Source organism: Azolla caroliniana, unplaced genomic scaffold, assembly GCF_043228905.1.
Source record: "Azolla caroliniana isolate FFs.n. ecotype wild unplaced genomic scaffold, voAzoCaro1.0.p SCAF_5, whole genome shotgun sequence".
Taxonomy (NCBI): Eukaryota; Viridiplantae; Streptophyta; class Polypodiopsida; order Salviniales; family Salviniaceae; genus Azolla; species Azolla caroliniana.
The window spans coordinates 7,001,081-7,016,710 of NW_028230440.1; the positions used below are offsets into that span (position 1 = coordinate 7,001,081).

A 15,630-nucleotide genomic window follows, 5' to 3' on the forward strand; every position below is an offset into this window, starting at 1 on the left:
ATGAAAATGTCTCTCATAAATTCTCCTAATATAAGGACAAGTGTGCAGTTCTTGCACGTGTTGCTTCACAATGACAACATAACTTTATACAATAAAGCAAATTGAGGTTACGATTTTAGAATCGGGATGTCGGCTACAATATTCAACCAACTCTTTCTTATGTTTTTTGTCACAAGAAAAAATTTATAACAACACCTCTCGTCATTTATGGGGTAATGTAGAAAGACTCGCTTTAAATTAAATGGGCACATTCTTAAACCGATCTGATTAATAATGATGAAACGTGAGTTACATCATGACCAATACTTAGCTCGATTATATCATGCAACCTAACTAGATGATATGTAATTAGGCTATAATACAACTTAATTGGAGAACCATAATCAAATCAAAATAATCTAGCATTTTTCTAGCGTATTCTTATGGCTATAGCTATTTTGTGAGCTCACATTTTGTGATATGCAATGACTATATTTGTTTGGCTAAGGTTTGCAACATATACACATATTACTAACCCCAACTAAGTCTTTATAATTTACTTATGATTGTTCCTGTTTCTATCATAGAATATGTTAATTCTTCTGCATCATAGAGTTCGTACATGATATAATAAAACCTTTCACAATTTAATTAGGGTAGCTTGGTAGTTGTACTCATATGGATCATTTTTTCTGGACTTTTGTATTGTTATGGATCATTATGTTAAAAAGTCTATGGATAAATCAAAATGCTATGAACTTTGCAAAAGGTGAAATTCCTCATAAACGTCCCATGGAGTTTGAAACTTTTTACCTTTTGTAACTCGAGTGCCCAAAGGACAACAAGGTTGTTAGAGTTGCATCCGGAGAAGGTGAAATTTGGCACACAACAAGTTCATTACATGTAAACAAAATCCTTCTAAGGGAATTGGCCTATGACATCCATGTGCATACTTTGTACATACTTAGATTGAATTATTGATGAGCAATATGGCTCAACGAAAATAATAAGGTTTCAATGATGTGCGATGAAGATGTAAACCATGGTTTGAGACGTCATCTACATTGTTATGATGAAAATATAGACGTTGTAGAAGCTCATGAAAAAGAATAGATGAAAGACTTGGGAACCACACAACTCGTAAGGAGTACAACACTGGTGTAGAACTTAAAGAGATAAAGTAGAATAGAGAAAGAGCTCACAAAGAGGTTAAAACGGCTTGGCAGCAATATTTGTTGTTGAGGAGCATGCTAGTAACTATTCGAAGTACACGCTATTGGTTACTAACTTTTAATGTAAAGTGAAGTTTTTATATTCATTCAATTTGGAATGTCAACTAGTCATTAAGCCCTAGTCCAATAAGGGGTATGGTTTCCTATCTAAAAAGCATACATATATAGGTAGGGTGGTTGAGTGTCTAATGTAATCTTCTTGTTCATGCTGAAAAAGAGAAAGAAAAAGAAACCCCATGAAATGCCAATGTCATGACTCATAACTAATATAAAATAAGAGTACATAGGTAGTATCAAGGCATAACTTTTTGCACTATCATTTCTTGTTTTTACGTGCTTTTTGCACCAGCACTTCCTACTTTCTCATGTACCTAGATCTTGCATGCTATTTAATAAGACATTGGGGTAGTTTGGTAAATTTGGAACTTCCAGGGGCATTATGGTAAATAGACAAACTTCCAAGGGTATCCTGGTACTTTTCCCTAAATTTTAACCCTAATCTAAAAAGATATCTTTGGGTAGGTGTATTTCCATCAATGTTATGATGAAAACTATTTGTTTCTCATTTTCATGATTGTGGTTGTCAACAATGTCAACAATTCAATATAAGAAGAAGAAGATTAAGAATCGTGAGTGATGTAGGTGATGTTGTGCAGTGGAAGTAAATTGTGTGTATGTGTGTGTACGTAAGACAAGCAAAGAGAGAGCTTTGAACAAGAAGCTTTATTAGTAAAAATAGAATTGTATCCAACAGTAACTAAGTTACAAGGGGTTGGTTTAAATACCAACTACTTTAGGGCAAGTGCCCTTTCTACTAATTACAATACTAGCCTAGTATGATGTCCACTGGCTAGTGTGAACACATTATCTATGGGAAGTTGAGTTCGATTCTCAACAAAGGCTTAATTGGTTTAGCCAAACCGATTACTAAACCGGTTTACGAATTGGTTCGGTTCAAGTTGGAAAATTTCCAAACCAGTTAAGGCTTAACCGGTTTTGTTTGGACAAGGCCAAATCGACTAAGCTGAAACTGAATTGTTGTCAATTACAAATTGAAACATGCAATCTAGCTATTCAACAATAATTTGTACGGTAAAACTATTCAACCATATCATTCTGTGGGACATGTCCTTCTTGTCAATCATGACATGGGTCACTTCCATGATATGGCAATTCTTTTGTTCCAATACCATGTTGTTGTGGCATGTATTAGTATTAGATGTAATACTGGACTATTGAGCTCTTGAGGAATTTCATGAACTTATTGAAGTATTCTTCATTGTCGTTGCACCTACAAATGAAATGGTTCATCAATGAACAACGTTGACAATATCATAAGATTGCATATTGAAGATTATATCGAAAATATTGCTTCATTCTTTGATAACATGAGAAGAATTAGACAAGTAGCTCCACTATGAACTAAATAAGATTTAGTAGTCGTCTCTCCTTCAAAAACCTTCCAAAGGATCACATAACATGTAAAAACATTTTGAAAGAGTCATTTGAAGTGCTCATCCAAGACAAAACATAATATACACCATACTCAATATGCTAGATATATAGTTATATAACAATTATAATATACAAAGTAGTTTCCTAGATTGTAGCACTTCACAACGAGGATTCGGTGCATTGCAAACATATGTAATGTTTACCAAGTATTTTCTTTTTTTAGGATTAGTACACAATGGAAGATATGATGATTGTCCACTCGTCTAAGTCCTTAAAAAATGTCACATAACATACAAAAAATGTTTTGAAAGAGCTATAGGACTCGAATAAATATATTTTACCCATCAACATGCTCATGTCGATCCAAATAATAATTAAGGGTAGCAAGGTGATTTGTGCAATGGACAAGGGCAAAATACATCTCTTATGCATAGACAAATACTATTGTAAACTATTCACTAAACAAAGCATAACATATGGTATATGTATATGATATAAGGATTATGATCTACAATGTAGGCTCATAGCTAGGAACAAGAAAAAAGGATGATTCTCATTACTTTGCAAGGATACAACCCTCGTTTACTCAAATCATATGGTATACTAACAATCGGCAACGGTTCGGTTCGGTTCGGTTCGAAAGTCTCAAACCCAAACCGGTTCAAACTGAACTCTTAAGAAAATGTTGTAACCTAAACCGAATTGAACCGAACCACAAAACCGTCTAAACCGAAACCATTGAAACCGAACCGTTTACACAAAATTCAAACCTGAACCAAATGGTTCTAGAAGTACTAGAACCATTAAACCGTTAAACTGGTTAAACCGTGGTTTAGCGGTTCGGTTTTGGTTTTGGTATGAAATAAATTATTAATGTTTTTTCTCAATGCATTATGAACTTAACAAGTTATATCAATTGGCCATTATAATGATACATAAAACTTTAAATAAGAACAATTTTCTTATGCGGAAAGTTTCTCATATGCAACGATGAAAATTGGAACAACAAGAGCACCAATAAGTGCACCCATAATCCATTTGATGAAAATTGCAACAACAAGAGCACCAATAAGTCCACCCATAATCCATTCGATGAAAATTGCAACAACAAGAGCACCAATAAGTCCACCCATAATCCATTTGTTGCGACTCATTCTTCATGTCATGGATATTAAAATCTTCTTACTCTTGCCAATGTTGTCATCCACATCACCAAGCTACAATATCAAAAGCAACATCCTCAAAAAATTAGCATAGATACATAAGAAAGAATCAAAATATTAAGAGAACAAATTCTTAATTTTAAAGTCAATGGTCATTGGTAACATAATGTACCTAGCATCTCCTTCAATCATCTGAAAAGTTTCACCAAATGGATGAAATGGCTGAGGTTAAGACTTAAACTATATTGCATCGATGACACCTCAACCAAAGTTTACATGATTCCATGTGATTCACCTGCACTATCTTCTACATTGACTACTAATTAAATATATTGTTGTTTTTTGTTAGCTTCTATAACAACTATCCTTCAAAGAATTCCTTACATCCTTGGTTTTATACATTTAGTGTCTTAGTAACTTCAATATAGCCAAAACTTGCAAGTGGTACTTGGAATTGCAGGTGTAAACACATCTCTTCAATTATCCTCTCTAATTAATCTGGTCTCCATATCCTCCAGCAATGGAGAAGATAGGTCTTATCAATACTATTGCAATACACATATAGGTAAGAGAATCCAATGCATACTGAAAGTAAAACATTTTTTTCCTTGACATCAATAAAAACGATCTTACTGCATGAAAATGTATTTCTAATCTAGCTTCACTAATACTAAAAACCTTGAAATGTAATCATGAACAAATCAACCAGAGACAATATCTCCATTTAGAGAGTAGCAAAGTAGAAAAACTATATATTGTCGTACCTTATCTTGTGCATGAAGGAGTGTTTGTCTTTGTTGATGGAGATCTTGCAATATGGAAACACCAAGCTCCTCAGTTTCCCAGGTATACTAAAATACATATATAAGTTGGTGTTAGTTTGGAACATCATATTTGTATGCCAAAGCTCAATTCGTGGATGGTCCAACTTTAGAGAAGCTTGTGAAGATTGCTTGTCAAACAACAGAAAGCATAAAGGATTCCTAATCTACAAAACGGATGCATCATATGATTTTGATGTACATCATGCTTACATTGGCTTTCAAAATTTTGAAATTGTCTTTTATTTCTTAATAAAATTTTACATTGGAAGAATGACAAGATTCTTTGCCCACTAGCCCACTGACCATAGTTCCAAGAGAGTAGAGCTAATATGCAAACATATTGACCCAATCTTTGGCATCATAAGCTAGTTTGTTGAGAAAGGAGAGTGGAATATTATTACTTGTCCACTACACGTAATATAAAAAGTTTCTTCTCTCACACTTATATCAAAGGGTGGAAGTTAATACATGTTCCTAGACAAAATGTGGTCACAACATAGACCCTTCTTATATGTTTATAAATGTGTCCCTACATGTAAAGAATCTCAAAATAGACTATGCAATCCAACCACACAACATACATTGTCACAAAACCACATGATTTTCTTAATGGCCATGACAAGGAGCACCGTGAAAGGAAAGTTACATGGTGATTTATATAAGGCTCAGGACTAACCAAAGTATCTAAAATAGAATGATTAATCTCATTGGAAAATACTCAAGTGAACTACCTATCGTGAGAAAACTTGCTCAACACCAAATTTGGAGTACTTGAAAAGTGGAAGGGTTCAAAACAAATTTAGCAAGTTTATAACACAATATATGAGAGGCTTAAAGTGTGCCTTGTGAATAAGGAAGGGGTTCAAGCCCATGTTTAATGGTGGAAGGGTTCAAAACATATTTAGCAAGTTTATAACACTCAATATATGCGAGGTTCAAAGAGTGCCTTGTGAGTAAGAAAGGGGTTCAAGCCCATGTTTAATGGCACCTGAGAATTTAATGGGAATCAAGATAACACTTGAATATGTGAAAGGGCCCATGACCAAGTTTGGTGGTATTGTTGAAGATATTGTCAAGGATGACGAGAAAGGGCTAATGATAAAGTGAGAAGCATTTTGAGGCATGTGAAAGGGCAAGACCAAGAGTGCAATGATAGAAAGGAACCATGAATAAAAACTAGAAAGTCTTGAATTGTGAATAAAAAGGAGCTTAGGACCAAATCCAAGTGCGCTGCATATAATGTGACTCTAGATTAAAAGGCAATTGCCTAAAGGATGTAATCAACATTATACACATTAGGGAGGAAGTATACACAAGTAGCATAGCACATCGAGGGCAACTAATAGAAAGCCCAAAAGTTTGGAAAATTGATCATATTTATACTTTGTGCTAGTTCCCATTCAAATTCCCCTAAATGCACACTATAATAATTTCCTTGTCCTATTGTCTCCGATTTTCAGATAAAGTTTCATGTCGTATGAAGACATAAATACACCCTTTAGAGTCAATCTCTTGATAATGGTTTTGCGTGTCATTTCAAACTTGTCGATGTAGATTTATATCCAACCGATCTCTAGAAACACAACAATAATGAATATGGAATGGAAGACATTTAAACTAAAATAAGCGATTTTGTTTCACAACCCCACTAAATGCTATGGGGAAATACGAAAACATAATGTCTTATGGGAGGATAGAATCAATATTTTTATCAACATCACTTTTTGGATGTCTGATTTTAAGTTTCAAAAAAAGCTACAATAATCAAGTCGCTATAGAGCATTTTATATTTTCAGTTGGAAGTTATTACTACAACATGCTTAAAAACATGAATTTCAACATTTATTTTTAGCTCTTGTTAAATTTACTTATGCTTGGTTGAAGTCTAGACTCTAAACTCTAAACACATTAATATTAAGAATAAGCATGTAATTTAACTTAAAATATACACGTGCGATTATGACGATTAATTAACAATAACTCATGGGTATTGCTAATTTATAGTATTGTTGAGATAGGTTGTATTAACCACTGAATTTCATCATTAATAAGTGAGCATGTCTTGATTGACAAAGTTAGGGGCTAATTAGCTCTTTGAATATGTCAATAGCACTAATATATAATGTTCATAATTACAACCATTAGGGCATTTAGGTGCATATTAATATATTTTCTTAGCTCAAAGCTTCTTGTAAGTGTATGTTTGACCTTAGTGACATCCATGGCATGAGGAGCTCAAGTTTGACCAAGTATATAGGTATGTATATACTTTGAAAACAAAGCAACAATATTTTTAAATTCAATATAAATTAATAAACACATTTTGAGCATCAATATTATATTAGAGAATGAATGGTAAAAAATCGTGCCATGCTTGGCAATTCATTTTCTCGAAAGTCTATTCAATTGAGTATAATTCGGATACGCTTTATTCTAAAGACGAAGCGACATTCGTTTCAAAAGTATAAATACAGAGGGAGAGTAAACAAGTGGTGACACGACTTGGAGTTAAAAGAATAATCTCATCAACATGAATCATATGTATGTTGGCAATATAACCCAACAAATTCATGCCACATTTGGTATCAGAGACATACCAATACATCATTTGTCCAATGAAAAAATATCTATAAAAATCCCACGACACCTCATTGGAGTCAATCAAAATGTTGCCATGTTAATGCCATTCTTGGAGTATGTACATAAAGTCATCACCAATTAACTTCCATGATGTTACCATCATCCTTGGCAGTTTGTGAAGTTGAATATGTATGTGATGTTGGCGAGGTGATCACGTGGCGCATGTAAGCTAAGTGAACAATGGAATCTCTTGAGATGCATTAGACCTCTAAATATGCATTTATTCTACTATTACATTCACACACACACACACACACACACACACACACACACACATGTATATGAATATATAAGCATAAGATATATGAGAAATAAGTATCACACTTATAAGGCTACTTATATATATGTGTGTGCGTGCGTGCATGCGTGTAAGGCTTGTTAAGTGTGACATGGTAAGAGAGTGAGTGCCTAATGCCCTCCAACTCAAAAAGTATGATAGTGTTCCTAGAGCCCTATTGGCAACCACATCTCGTTCTGGTATTTGTGGTCATATTCATCATTGTAACACTAGGACAATGGGTAGGATGGGTGGTGCTCAAGCCATGGAACAGGTTGCCACCCGGACCATTCCCTATACCAATCTTGGGGAACATACTCCATATTGCCATGTCCCCATTACCACATCGGTCCCTAGCCATACTCGGCCGACGTTATGGCCCTGTCCTATTCCTTCGCCTGGGTTCCACGCCGACAATTGTAGTGTCCAGCCCGAGTGTCGCTCGACACATCTTTCACACCCACGATAAAGTCTTTGCAGGCCGGCCGCATACCCAAACTACAGAACACCTCTTCTACGGGGGCGACAAGGCCGCCTTCACATCTTCCTACGGATCCTCTTGGAGGTTCGTCCGCAAACTCTACACCACCCACATCCTCGGCATCACTTCCTGTCACATCCAACAGCTCCATTTCCCGATCATTGTCGACGAGGCACGGCACCTCGTCCGTCGTCTCTACACCACATCTACATCCTTGGCCTATCGGGACACGCTTCCGATCGATCTTACCTCATGCATCTACACCCTTGCAGAGGACATCATTTGTCGCCTCGTCATTCGCCAACGTGCACACGATCTGATGTCTCCAATGGCTAGCTCCCATGGTGGACATGGAGAACATCTTAGCTTGGGCAAATTCATTGAGGAGGGGGCTTCACTCTGGGGTGCCGGCCTTATGGGCGACACGATTCCTCTCCTCAGCTTCCTCGACTACACGCGCAAGCGTGCCATGAGCAAATGGTTCTTGTCATTCGACGCCATTTTGGAGCCCATTTTGTCGAAACGGGAGGCCGAAGCGGAAGCAGACACTCTGATTTCTAATGGACATGCCAATGAGCCACCACCACCCAAGGACATTCTTGATGTCTTTCTTGCATGCGATCCTCCACTCCATAGAGATATGATGAAGGAGATGATGTTGGTGAGTATTGGTTTTTCACAATCCTGGGAGGTTTTAATGTGTGTGCGTGTGTGGCATTTAAAAGATGTGGAGTGTGCATGATGTTTTAATGCAGGAATTGCTGATGGGAGGGATCGGCACATTGGCCATCACTTTGGATTGGGCGATGGCCGAAATCCTGGCGAGTCCGCGAGTTCTCCGGAAGCTTCAGGAGGAATTGGACAGTGTGGTGGGGAAGGAGAGGATGGTGGAGATGGAGGATCTTCCCAAGCTCCCCTACATGAAGGCGGTTGTCAAAGAAACTCTTCGGAAGCATCCACCAGTGCCATTTCTACTCCCACACATGTCCATGGAAGCTTGTGAGTTGAGTGTGGACGAAGGCGGGGTGGGTCCGTATAGGATCCCGAAAGGAACCACAATGTTGATGAACGTGTGGGCGATTGGAAATGACCCCACTACATGGGAGTCTCCCGACAAGTTCTTGCCCGAGAGGTTTATGGTGGGCGGTTGCGCCCACATTGATGTCCGTGGGCAACACTTTGAGCTTCTGCCGTTCGGAGGCGGACGGAGAATTTGCCCGTCTATAGGATTGGCTTTGGGCATAGTGGAAGTTTGTGTGGCTTGCCTAACACATTGCTTCCAATGGGCTATCGATGATGTCGAGGTCGATATGAGGGAAGAATTCGGGATGTCCCTTCCCCGTAAGGCTCCTTTACTTGCCATACCTGGGAGCTTTCGGCTCACAAAAATTGACGACTTTGGGATTTGATAATGATTGAGATATCATCCGTGTCCTTACAATGATGGTCTTTAGGCCTCACTAGTGTGTCCTTATGATCATCTTTAGGCCTCACCAAGGTGGTGTGTACAAAATGCATATATAAGTACAAAGTATGCATGTAAAGTTGGTTACTTTGCGAGCTTCGGGGCATTAGATACCCCACATTAGATACCCCACAAATAAGCCTGTGTTTGCATGTACATACGCTACTCGTGGGTAGGTGGCTAATAAGATCCCGTTTGTATATGTATCGGCACATGCTACTAATAGGTTATGGTAATGTCTACTTAGATTTCTATGTAGTTTTCTTCTGTGTACAAAATGTACATGCACTGGTGAGTACTTTTTATCATCGCCTCATTGCTCAAGCAAATCTTCATAGAAATACTTTCCACAAACACTTTGAAGCTCATGTTTGTGAAATTGTGGATACAACAATCAAGGGTGCTATCCAACGAAAACTTAAACTAGTTCAACAACGATGAATGACATTTTTTTCGTATACACTTTTCGTGTGGTCATTTTTAAGCGTTAAGTGCATCGCTAATTTGCTTGATCTAAGCAATCAATATTTCCTCAAGCAAGGAATTCATGGTTCTATAATCATGCAAGTATCATCAATGTTGTTAAGAATAGTACTTCTTCTCATAGTAATTTTGGAATACTTGTGTTAATGCTCCTTGGATAGGTGAAATGAGCACATATGTTGGCATTGCTTTTCTCTATAGAATTTGAAAGTGAAATATAAATAAATAATGGAAAAATCCTTGCATAATAAGGATTATCTTTTCATGTTTGATCTAGGCGGATCATTTAGGTTTGTAATAAATATTGGTACTAGCTATAGATCGATGCCTACCTTCAGTTCGGTTTTTGAATCTTGGAACCAATCCCAATTGATCAAACCATTTATACATAATAAAATGAAAGCCAAGTATTAGAAATTGACAAGCCATCAATTTGAGTTATCGAGCCATCAAATTGATAAACCAATTGAATGTTAAACAAGAACTTTGGGATGTGCCTTACTTGTGCAAATATGCCTTGCCGTGATCAACTTAGAGTAATATTAGATGTTGGGTTGAATTGAAATGCGAGATTCCGATTCATTGCCTTACCACGTTCTATGTGCTCTTGCATAGGTTTAGAAGTTTGTAAATGGTTTGGTTCGTCTTGGCTTGGGGATTGAAGGGTTAGTTTTGAGCTTTTATTGACTAGTGGTTTATATAGTTCTAAGCCATAACTTAATAATTTAGAGGACATTTTTAAAATATTTATAAATATACAAATTAGTTTATAAATTATAAACTATATAATATGTATTATAAAATTTTAACATGGACCTCTAACCATTCCTTTAAGCTTTTTCTTTTGAAATACATAGTTCTTTTAGCCATTTGGCTAAAGTTGAAATTGAACCGTGAAAATACAGTGTAACAACTTAATGAGTTGCAGATCTCTTGATCCATTTAGTTTGAGCTTAAAAATCCCTCAAATGTGGTCTTTCTATTTTACCAGTTTTTGGTTCAAGTTTCAAAAAATTTTAAAAATTTAATTTGAAAATATTAGAGTTTGATATTCCTAAACTAAATCAAACCAAGCCGTTGCTGATTACAAGAATTACTTTGAGCGATTAAAGCAAGTTTAAAATCTAGTCCCGAGTCCTGACTCAAGCATTAAACAAGTTTGGGCATACTTTAAAATCTACCCACATAAAACATCTCTGGGATATTCTTTGGTAAAATGTCTATATCCTTCATTATGGTTAGCTTTAGCATTTAACCATTTATTGACATACATATATATAATATATATATGTCAAGAACTGTGCAACATTGAAGGGCACCGGTTTTAGCTATAGGTATCCACTTACATTAAGTCGTCAGTCCAAAAGGCTATGTAAGTAGTCTCATTTTCTTGAACTTGATCGGAGGGAGATTCCTCGATTTGTGTATAAGCCTCCTTGTATAGTCTCTTTGTAATAATCCGTCCTAACTAATGGGAAAGTAACTTCATTTTGGAAAAATAAATAAATTGTGCAATTGACAAAAATTCTAAACATATTGAACAACCACGAGAAAAACTTATGCCTTAGAGCTGAATAGAAAATTTATTTGTAGGTAAACATTTATAACTTTTGAATTTCCTTGACATTTATATATATCATGTTTACTTGAATTGAATATATGGACATTTTCAAGGCTCCATAACATAAAAAAGTTTCTCCCCAAAAAACAAAAAACAGAACCATAGAGTGCAATGGTGGGAGAAACCTGAACTTCCAACAGAACCCACTGTGCTACATGAAGAAGGTGGAACAGATCTTGACATCACCTTGTCCCTAGAGGCCAATCGGCTCTTAGCAGAGGAAATTGAATGCCTACGTTGTACTTCCTTTGTATGTAGGTTCCTTACAGGTAGACCAAGTCGTGGCATGGTTCAGGACATGCTCCAAGTGGTTGTGATGGAAAACATGCCTCTTATCAAGAGCGTCCGAGGTTTAGGGAAAAATTTCTTCCACATTGAATTGGGTGATGGCGTGCTGGCGCAACCATTGGGTGATGGCACGCTGCCTCCAACTGTGGTCACCAAGGTTCAATCCAATTGAGGAGTTGCGGAAACTTAACAATCCTAGGGTGATCACTGCAACATTTCCTGGCCTCCCTCCCCACTTGTGCCATTTGCTCCCTTTTTTTGGCGAACAAATAGGGACGATTTGCCCTAAAAAAATGTCCATGGCAGATATAGTAGCGGAGGTGCCCAAGCTACGCATCTTAGTGCCTTCCCTCCATGGACTTCCAACAAGAATTAGGCTCTCCTCTGAGGAGCTAGGTCTCACAATGGTGAATGTGGTTTATGAGGGACTCCCTGGGCAGTGTTTCATTCGCAAACTGAAAGGGCACCTAGCTAAGGAATTTCCTCATAAGATTGGAAAGGGAAGCTCGGGACCTCGAACCTCAGGGAAGGCCGTGCCACCGAAGGGCAGCGAGGCTCCTTGGCACCCCGTTAAGAAGCAGGGGAAACTTCGAAGCCTAGGTGCAACCTCTCCCCCCCTCTTTCAAGACTGTCCCGTAGAAAGAAGTTCTCCTACCTTGTCACTAGCAAGTGTGGACAAACAACCCTTGAAACGGATGAAGATCCTCTCGGGGACTACGGAGGCGCACAACCTAAAGGTGAGAGCGTCCAACAGATTTACATTGCTCCAAGGGCTAGGGGATGGCGACCCAGAAGCGTTGGCAGCAACGTTGTCCCCATGTGAATCCTTGTCCCCCAAGCTCGTGTTCTCCACCCTAATGGAGATGCAACCACAACTGGTATCGTCCAGCCCGGAGGAGATGTTGACAAAGGCCCCCCTCATGATGGAATGTGAATGTGGTGGTGACCTCAGATTAGTGAAGTCATGGATCCGGACGGGCACGATCAAGGGAAAAATAGGCAGACCATCACCTGGTTTGGCGACGTCTCTCTAGGCTAGAGGGGTGTAGGATATGCAATCGCTTAGGAGCCAAACTGTATCGCGGGAACTATTTGAAGCGAGCCGAGAACGACAAGCTAGGAATCCCTTAGGGGCTCTCCAATCTACTATGGAGTCCCTTCTCCCAGAAGTAGATGATAGTTTGCCCCTTGACATGGGGGTCAACCCCGACATGGGCATCAACCTCACTGCCTTCAGATGAGGATCCTAACGTGGAATGTGCAAGGCCTTGGGGAGGCTGGCAACAACATGAGTGCAAAAGACTTCAGGAGGAGTTGAATCCCCTTAATATAGGGGGCAACATTAACATATTGCTTTTGCAGGAACACCACCTCTCTCAAGAGAGAACTCAGAGCCTAGCAAATCCCTTGTCGGGTGGATGGACCACATGGTGGTTGGTTGCAGAGGGTGACCTCCACTGAAGAGGAGAGGTCTGCATCTCGATTAGTGATCAGGCCCGTTACAAAGTAACATCACATGGCACACTGGTGGCGGGTAGAGCCTTATATGTGCTTTTGAAATGGAACCGCCTTCAGATTGGGGTGCTAAACATTTATGCCCCTAACTCTTCCCCTGAGAGAGCAATCTTTTGGAGTATGCTAGCAACAACATTGCTTGATGCAGAGGCGTAGGTAATGGCTGAAGATTTCAACATGATTGAGCACCTTGGAGATAGGAAAGGGGGGACCCAAAGACCGCTTCATGGTGCGGAGTTGGACTCATGGGCTTTCCTAATTGGCAAAATTGGGGTGAAGGATACATGGGGCTCTTCCCTTAGGAGATGCTCACATTCGCTACACTACTCCCGAGTTGCCGTGTGTTTAGATATCAAGCTCAACTAGTTTAATCTAGTTAGTCAACACATGTAACTTAGTAGTTACCTAGATCGAATCTAGTTAATGTGTTGACCTTAAGCCTTTAAATAGGACCTTGTACTTAAGTGGGATATTCTAGATCCTCCACTCCTTAGTACATTTAATGTAGGACTTACACATAAGTACCTATGTTCTACCCTCACATGTGCACCTTTGCACATGGGTTGTATATATACCTCATTGTGGGTATTTTTGTATGTTGATGACACTTTTCAATATAGTCAATCATCCCCCATTTATTTTCGTGTTCATAAGTAGAACTTCCTCTCTCTCTCTCTCTTCCTCTCACACACTCTCACGTGCATATCATACTAATCTTCCATTGCTTAACGTAACCATATAATTAGTCTCTAATTAACCATAGTTAATTACCTAATTACTTCACACCGTGAATGCTAGGGGTGGTAGTCTTGCACGGCTAGACCGCATATACATCAGCTCGTCCCTCGAAGAGTTGGGGGGCTCCTTCGCTATCTTGATAGGTCTTACCTTCTCGGATCACCAGCCGATGAGACTAGACCTTAACCCACCCCGCGGTAGTAAGGGGAGTTTCAATGTGAAAATCCCCACAAAGATCATGAAGAGTGGAAAGGTGAAAGCAGGGTTGTAGAGCATATGGAGGGAGACCATTGTAAGTGAATCGGCTAGTGAGGATTTGCAGAAGAAATTTGCCCTCTCCTCCTCCTTTTTACAACAGGAAACCAAGTTGGCCCTCTAGCAGGCTAGAGCCATTGAAACAAAATTACGGAAGTCCGTTGTGGTCGTGCAACAGTTGCTACAAGCAAACCCTAGCTGCAATTGGTCTAGAGCTAAGCTGGAGGAAGCAAAGATGAAGCTGCGGGAAAGGTCGTTGGAGAAGAACCAAATGCTATTTCGAAGGACCGCATCATGGTTGGCGAGAATAGATGACAAGGTCAACCATCATTTCTTTCACTCCAGGGCACCGAAGGGTGGTGGTGGACGTATACAAGGGCTACGCAAACCAAACGACTCAATAACGGAGGACAAGGATGAGATTCTGCGTATGGCAACACAATACTATCGTGACCTGCTCGCACCTATGCATATGCGGCAAAACACGGAGCTGGCTAAGAGGTTGTTGGCTGAGAGGTTGCATTCACCCCAAGGTAACCCATGAGATTGAAGTTATGCTCGATAGCCCCATTTCTCGATTAGAACTCTCGGAGGCACTTAGGGATTTGCAGAGAGGAGCATGCCCGACCCCGACGGTCTCTCACGAGATTTTTTTGAGATTCATTGGGAAACTGTTATCCCGTCATTGGAAACCGGGATTCAAGAAATTTGGACCTCATGAGCGATGCCAACTGGCCTGATTGAGGGGATGATCTATCTCATCCCTAAAGTGGCAGGGCGAAGCCTCGAGCTGCGCCAATGGCGTCCAATCACGATCCTTAACACGATATACAAGATACTCGCAAAAGTCCTAGCTAGGCGGATAGCGAGCTTCCTACCTGACATCATACATGAGAATCAAATAGGGTTTATTAGGGGTAGATGTATTTTGGATAATGTGCTACTTCTCTGGGAAGTTATGGTATTGGCAGACCGCGTCGTATCGAGCTCGGCTATTCTGATGTTAAACTTTGAGAAGGCCTACGACAAGGTGCTATGGCCCTTTTTGGAAAGAGTGATGAGAGTTATGGGCCTTCCCCAACAATGGAGGAATTGCACTTCTGCACTCTATCGGATTGCTACCAGTAGCTTGTACGTGTTGGTATCTGGTGCTAGGGGCCCCGCCTTCCAACTACATCGCTCAGTGAGGCAAGGTTGTCCCCTAACCCCATATC

The 15,630-nt window shown here is 39.3% G+C and overlaps 1 protein-coding gene across 1 annotated transcript; it reads left to right on the plus strand.

The window, feature by feature from the left end:
• The first annotated feature begins 7,657 nt into the window (after positions 1–7,657).
• Positions 7,658–9,974, plus strand: LOC147863966 (cytochrome P450 71AU50-like). The gene is made up of 2 exons (XM_087319880.1): positions 7,658–8,712; positions 8,807–9,974. Exons 1-2 carry the CDS (start codon positions 7,705–7,707, stop codon positions 9,458–9,460), a joined length of 1,662 nt encoding a protein of 553 aa, XP_087176006.1. The 5' UTR covers positions 7,658–7,704; the 3' UTR covers positions 9,461–9,974.
• The last annotated feature ends 5,656 nt before the right edge of the window (positions 9,975–15,630 follow it).